Source organism: Corvus brachyrhynchos, unplaced genomic scaffold (genome assembly GCF_000691975.1).
Source record: "Corvus brachyrhynchos isolate BGI_N302 unplaced genomic scaffold, ASM69197v1 scaffold165, whole genome shotgun sequence".
Classification (NCBI taxonomy): Eukaryota; Metazoa; Chordata; class Aves; order Passeriformes; family Corvidae; genus Corvus; species Corvus brachyrhynchos.
In genome coordinates, this window is record NW_008238315.1 from 108,295 (window position 1) to 114,971 (window position 6,677).

Below are 6,677 nucleotides of genomic sequence, written 5' to 3' on the forward strand. Positions count from 1 at the left end.
CGCCAGTACCTGCAGCTCCCGCCGGCACATCTCCAGATGGCTCACGCGGTCCCGGATGACTTTGGGGTCGCAGGGACGATAGCCTGGGCAGGGAGCAGGGTGAGTGGTCGTCAGTCCAGTGTCCTGCTTTCCCTTTGCCACACCAGGGATGCTGGGGTGTCCCGGCACACCTACCCTCAGCGTCGGCAAAGCGGAGGGCAGCAGCGCTGATGGCCCGGGTCTTCTCTGCCTGTACAGCCATGTCAGCCTCCAGCAGACGGTGGGTCTGCAGCAGCTCCTCTGCTTCCAGAAGGTGCTTCCCAGATTCGGGAGATGCCAGCTTCACCTGCAGGAGACCCTCAGCCATTACCCACTGACACCCAAAACTCAGCACCAGCACCCCAACATCTATCTCCCTCCTCAGGGAACTCCCACCAACACCTGTTGGGACAAAGACACTTCACCCGTGTGATACCCAATGCCCACAGCTCACCTTGACCTCATCCATCCAGTCAATGCAATGGAGCATCTCCTGGAAGAGGTGCTGCAGGGTGAGGTTCATCTCCAGGCGCTGGCGGGGGGCAGCCAGCAGCTCCAGGAGGTGCTCCCAGAGCCGCAGGATGTTGTCCTTGCGCCCGTTGATGCGCTGGATGTCGTGGTAGCCCTCCAGCTCCAGCTCCTTGGCCACCGCCTCGATGGCCTGCACTCGCTCCCTGTAGGCAGCTGTGTCCGTCTCAATGGCCTCGTGCTTCTTCTTGGCTGCCTCCACCGCTGCCAAGTCCTGCCCAAAGTTGTCCTGCCCCGGCACAGAGCCCGAAGTGAGGCTCTGGTGGAGCTCCCCAGGGTGGGGGTCCCCAGGGTGGGGGTCCCCGTCCTCACCTGGGCCACCAAGCGCTGGTTCTCGCTCAGCCAGGCCTCCCGCATGGCTGCTTTGCGGTCGAAGCGCCGCGCCAGCTGCTCCAGCTTCTCCTGACGGATCAGCTCGTTGCGCAGCGCCAGCTCCCGCTCATGTTCCGCTTTCTCCAGCTGCTCCCAGGCCTGGGGGAAGGCGGCAGTGGACAGGTGGCACCTGTATCCCACGTTCCCCCACCACTCATGTCTTGTTCTGCGGGCGAACCCCACCAGGACCCCCAAGTGGTGGAAGACAACCTGCTATGGGATGGATCAGTCCTGCCCAGGATGGATTCAGTGTGTCCTGGAATGGACCTGAACTGCCTCAGGAGATGGACTCAGCCTGGCCCAGGACCCATCCCAGCCTGCCCAAGGACCTGAACTGTTCTCGGATGGACCCAGTCTGCCTCAGGAGAGGAATTAAATTTCCCCCAGGAGATGGACCTGACTTCACTGCAGGAGACAGCCCCCAGCTACTGCAGCAGATGGAGCCCGTACCCGGTTGATGTCGGAGACCAGGCGGCCCTCATGTGGGGTGTAGACACGCTGGTTGTTGGCCCTCATCCGTGACTGGATGGTGAAGAGCAGCACCTCCAGGTTGCCCTTCTCCTGAAACCTGCCCCAGAGAGAGCTCAGCGTTGGGCACCCTTGGGTGCCCCACACCACCAGGCAGGCACGGGGAGCAAGGGGCTCTTACTTGGGGGGCTTCTCCACGGTGCGGTACGTGCTGAAGGCTTGCAGCTGGTGCTGTACCCCAGCCAGCGAGTTGGCGAAGCTGCGGCTGTTGAGGGAGGCAATGGTCTGCTCAATCCAGGTGAGCAGGTCAGATGCCAGCCCCCCATAGCCCTCGATCATCCGCTCTGTCTCCTTGGCGTGCTCGATGACCTGCAGCAGGACCAGGGGTGAGCGTAAGAGGCTGGCACCCCAAGAGAACACCCCTGACCGCCTCAACACCATTCCCTACCTTGCCCAGGCGCCTTCCCTCCACCTCCAGCACCTTCATCTTGGAGAAGTAGTGGTAGAAGGCCACCACGTAGGTGATGATGGACTTCTCATCAGGGTTCTCCGTGAACACATCTGCCCAGTGTGAGCGAGAGGTGTCACTCCTGACCCAACCTCAACCCACCCCACAGGCCACCATGGCCTCATGAGGTCCCTCCTGTGACCACCCATGCCCTCCTTCCATGTATTGGGAACCTCTCTGTGCTCCATGGAGCCCGGGAATGTCCCAGGGGAAACTGAGGCAGGAGGATTGGCAGCAACTGTCTCACCTTCGGGGTCGAGGAGAGGGGTGATGCCCAGGTGCCGCTCTGCCACACTGAACGCATGCTCTAGGTTGTGCCGGGCATTGGATTTGGTCAGGTTTTGGAAGTCAACCAGCTCAGGCCTAGGGACAGAGGGCATGGGACAGGGGTGACACACCTGTGGGACATCTCTCAGTGCCACTGACACCCTGGGGCCTGCTGCCGTGCCACCTACCTGTGCTTGTGGATTAGGGCATTGAAGGCCAGCCCATCCTTCCAGCTCGAGGTGAAGTTGGTGACATTCACATGGGGGTACCTGTGATGGGGACAGGGTGTCACTGTCACCCTCTGGATACTCCTGGACCCTGATGTGGTGGCATGGGGGTCCCACCACCTACCCTGCTGTCTTCATCTGGCACCAAAGCAGCAGTGCATCCCTGGCAGAGCGTGTCTCCCGGCCCTCCTGTGTCTCCACGATGATGTCCTGGATCTGGGGGCAAAAGGACATTCTAGGATTGGAAAAGCAGTTCCATGGAGGATGGCTCCCACTTGGGAATGAGGTGTGGAGTGGAGGGATGCCCCAAACCACCTGTCCTCACCTGGAAGCGGAGGATGATGGTCCAGATGAGGCCAAGGACAAGACGGTGGTTGCCATCCACAATATCGTGGGAGCCCATGTTCTCCAGGTGCACCCGCTGCTCCTTCAGGAACTGCAGCGCCTTGTCCACGTTCTCCAGGCAGTGGATCCGCATCCGGCCCTTGGTAGGCTTGGGCTGGGGCATGACAGCACTCAGCACCCTCCCCTCCACACCAGGTACCCCAAGCCCTGCCCAGGGACACCCCCATGCCCATGCTGCCACCACAACCCTTGGCCAACACCAAGAGAGATGGTGTGGTGTGGTGTGGCAGGCCACAGGTCCCAGGGTCTCCAGCTGGATGGGATTCCTACCAAAAGCTCTCCTGACAGCACTTCCAGCAGCTTGATGAGCACCCGCCCGTCCCGGAGGTCCATGTAGAGGTCTGAGATGCGGCAGGTGACACGAGCCAGGTGCGAGTTCACCCACTTGGTGAAGGTTTTCTTCTGCACGGCCTCCCGCTCGTCTGCAGGGACAGTAGGAACAGGGTCACTGACAGCGGGGACAACCCAGGTGGGACCGAGGGGACCTGCCACCCACCTGCCAGGGCTTTGATGCGGGAGCGCTCAAAGAGCCGTGCGGAGCTGTTGTCGTTGTCCAGCTCATCGTCGGACGCATCCCAGCGGACATTGATGCGGCTGTACTGCTGCTGCAGCTCCAGCTGCTCGTAGTCGTTGGCCGAGGTCATGGTCCCGGTGTGCCCCGGCCCAGTGGCCGTCGGCTACCGGCGAGGGACCCCTGGGGGACAGCGGGACAGTGAGCATTGGTGCGGCCACAGTGGCTCGCCAGCCCTGCGGCACGTGGGGATTTGCGGCTCAGAGCTGTGGGATAAGCTGCTCAGAGGGATTTAGCCTCGCCCCACCCAGGTGTTGGGGGGGCACCTGGCAGCTGCCCGCTCCAGGACCCCCATGCTGAGCCGTGCCGAGCTGTGCCAGTGGCTATTTACATTGCTGTGTCCCCACCCAGGTCCCTCTGCCCAGCTGAAACCTCAGCCCAAGTCCTCAGGGGTTTCCCCCCAGTCCTTGGATGCCCCCAGGTAAGGAGCTGCTGCTCACCCCCAACCCGACCCCTGTGCCACTCAGGGGCTTCACCAGCACCGGTGGCAGAAAGTGGGTGACAGCTGCTGGCAGGGGGGGGCCACCCACCCCCGGGGATATTTGAGACACAGATAGGACATGGCTGGTATCTAAAAATGCCTCCGAGCAGCTGTCGGTAGCTGCTGGGGCCCCTGAGGGGTGCGAGGAGATGAGTTGGGGCTCCCCACAGCCAGCAGCATGTCCAGGACCCCTACTGCAACCTGGAGTTGCACAGAGCCCTCAGCTGTGGGTGCCAGGGGAAACCCTGTGTGCCCCGAATCCCTGCTGTCCCCATGAACTGTGACAGCCCATGGGCCCCCAGGCCCCCCTCAGACTCCCTGGGCATCCCCCCAGGTCCCCCTTGGCAGGGTTATCAGGGCGGCCCAGGCTGTGCCACACCCCTACTCCACACCCTAATCGGGGCGGCACAGGCAAGGCCTTCTTGGCTTGGACCTGCCAGCACCGGGAGCATGCAAGGATGTGGAGGAGCGTGCAGGAGTGTGGACAGTGCAGCAAGGACATGAGGGAGCACGCCAGAGTGTGCAAGTGTGAGGAAGGGCATGCAGAAGGGTGGCAGAGTGTGTACCTGTGAGCCAGGACATGTGGGGACTTGTTACAGCGCCCACATTTGAACGAGGACCTACAGAAGTGTGCCAGAGTGTGCATCTCTGAGCAACGACACACAGGGACATGCCAGAGAGTGCCCAGGTGAACAAGGACAAGTAGAAGTGTGCCAGAGTGTGTATGCCTGAGCAAGGACATGCAGGAACATGCCAGAGTGTGCACATATGACCAAGGACATGCAAGAACACACCAGAGTGTGCATGGGACACGTGCAGCAGGCACACAAGTGGGTGTAGGGCCATGCAGGTGTGTACCGGAGCAGGCAGGAGGGTGCTGGGAGCAGGCCTGCAGCCTCTCATGCCATGACTCTGTGCCTCTGCCAGAGCACCCAGCTCACCCTGGCAGGAAAGCCCTGTGGGAGACCAAATTTGGGGATTTTTGCCCCCAAAGCTTCAGGGACTGCCAGCAGGATGGGTGTGCTAAGTTGTGTCAGGTCTCTGCAGGACACCTCAGTTCTGACTGTCCCTGTCAACACAGCAGTGGGGCCATGGCCTCGAGCATCCAAGGAGGAGAAAGACCAGGAGGAGGAGGAGGGGGAGGGGATGACGCCGAAGGGAGCCACAGCAGGCCCATGGGAGCATGCTGAGCACGGGCGCTCACCCACCCTTTAAATCTCCCTCCACCACACCAGCGCCTTCTGAGCATCCCGCCCGGGCACAGCCACGCCGCCACCAGCACCCGCCACCCGGGAATTGTCATTCCTCCCGCTCAGCGTGCGGAAAGCTGGGAATGCCAGCATGCCGGCCTCGCCGCCAGCATCCTGCGGCCGTGGCCCGGGCAGGGTCGCCTTCCCCGGCCAGCGGCTCGGCACAGTGAATCAGCACTTCCCGGTGAGGGGCTGGCACCGTGCCACCACCACAGTCCCCCCGCTGGGCATGGGGGACGTCCCCCCACACCCCAAGGGCAGCCAGGGCAATGGTTGGCACCTGGCGCCCATGGCACCCTCAAATCCATTCCCTGGCTCATCCCTCACAGCCACAGCATGCTGCCGGAAAGCCCATTTCCAGTGCACAGAAACTCCTAAGAATCCCCCAAAACACCCCAAAATTCTGCCCCATCACCACCACCCAGAGCCTGGCATGTCCCTATTGCTCCACTTCACCAAAACACTTGGATTTGGCATCTCCCCCATGTCCACAAGCAGCCATGCTCCGGTTGGGAAGGGGCAGGAGCCGGGGGGCATCCCCCCAGCCCCCCAACAGTCTCCTGCCTGCCAGGCGCAGGGCCAGGGCCGGGAGCAGATGGTCCCTCTCGGGATGGCCGCGCGGCACAGCACGGGGCGGTTGGGCATGGAAAGGCACGGCACGGCTCCTCTGGCTGCCATGCCCCGCTCCGGCCAGGGCTCCCCGGCCACACTCCCACCCGCCAGGAGAATTTGGGTTTCCCCAGGGCCACATGCCGGCCATGCCAGGACTGTCCCATGTCACCCAAGCCGGTGACACGCACACGTGCTGACACTCTACAGACATTTTTGGCTATAAATAGGCCTCCCCCAAGCACGGTGCCAGCCGAGCCCCGCTCCCTTCTTAGGAGCTGCCCCCCCTGTACCCCAAAATCACCAGCCAGTGCCCCCAAACCATACGATAGCTATAAAATACTCTGTGGGGGGCCATGCTGGCACCAAGCAGGATTTTCTGAGTCTCCTGTGCTTGCCACCGTCTTCCAGTGCACCCCAATCCCCTGGCTTGGGAGCTGGAGATTTATAAAGGGAAAAGCTGGGAAATCAGGCCTGGGGGACTCCTAGGTTATTGAGGTGAAGGTAAGAATTCCCCCAGCCCAACACCCACCCGTGAGCATCCTCCTGGCACCGGGACAAGGGGGGCCAAGGGCACGGCCCCCTAAAAACCCTTTCCAGTAACTCCAGTTTGCCCAGTTGCTAAAAAGTGGGGGACAAAGTCGGTTGGGTGATGTGTCCCACCAAGACCCTCAGGACTCGGCTTTTCCATCGCGTCCCAACGGTGCTGGGAGCACCAAGGACTGGAGTGGGGAGCCCTCCAGGGGTTGGCACCCCAGGAAAAGTGTTCCCAGGGTGTCCCCACACTGTCCCCGGGCTGTCCCCAGGGTGTCCCTAGAAAGTCATCGCCACTCGCTCGCCCCGTCCTTCCCGAGAGCAGCCCCGAGGGACACGGGGTAACAGCAGATCTCCCGAAAAGGGGGTTCAGGCTCCCCGGAGGGCTCTTCACCACCCCCCAGCAAACTTTCCTCCGTGCCCACCGGCCCCCCCCGAT

The 6,677-nt window shown here is 62.2% G+C and overlaps 2 protein-coding genes across 2 annotated transcripts in view; one reads left to right on the forward strand and one right to left on the reverse strand.

Moving 5' to 3' along the window:
* Positions 1–3,673, reverse strand: part of LOC103615247 (spectrin beta chain, non-erythrocytic 1) — a gene marked incomplete at its 3' end in the record, with an annotated part of 15,397 nt that extends 11,724 nt beyond the window's left edge. Inside the window, exons 1-13 of the mRNA XM_017733745.1 lie at positions 3,290–3,673; positions 3,064–3,215; positions 2,714–2,887; positions 2,513–2,604; positions 2,350–2,430; positions 2,142–2,257; positions 1,835–1,947; positions 1,568–1,755; positions 1,369–1,486; positions 859–1,017; positions 473–775; positions 175–325; positions 6–83 (exon numbers count right to left, since the gene is read on the reverse strand). Of these exons, the coding sequence (XP_017589234.1) occupies positions 6–83; positions 175–325; positions 473–775; positions 859–1,017; positions 1,369–1,486; positions 1,568–1,755; positions 1,835–1,947; positions 2,142–2,257; positions 2,350–2,430; positions 2,513–2,604; positions 2,714–2,887; positions 3,064–3,215; positions 3,290–3,437 (1,873 nt within the window). The remainder of the gene's footprint in view (positions 1–5; positions 84–174; positions 326–472; positions 776–858; positions 1,018–1,368; positions 1,487–1,567; positions 1,756–1,834; positions 1,948–2,141; positions 2,258–2,349; positions 2,431–2,512; positions 2,605–2,713; positions 2,888–3,063; positions 3,216–3,289) is intronic.
* Positions 3,674–5,186: 1,513 nt separating this feature from the next.
* The window catches only part of LOC103615248 (protein farnesyltransferase subunit beta), a 16,541-nt gene continuing 15,050 nt past the window's right edge, over positions 5,187–6,677 (forward strand). The window contains exon 1 of the mRNA XM_017733746.1: positions 5,187–5,279. Within this exon, the coding sequence (XP_017589235.1) occupies positions 5,187–5,279 (93 nt within the window). The remainder of the gene's footprint in view (positions 5,280–6,677) is intronic.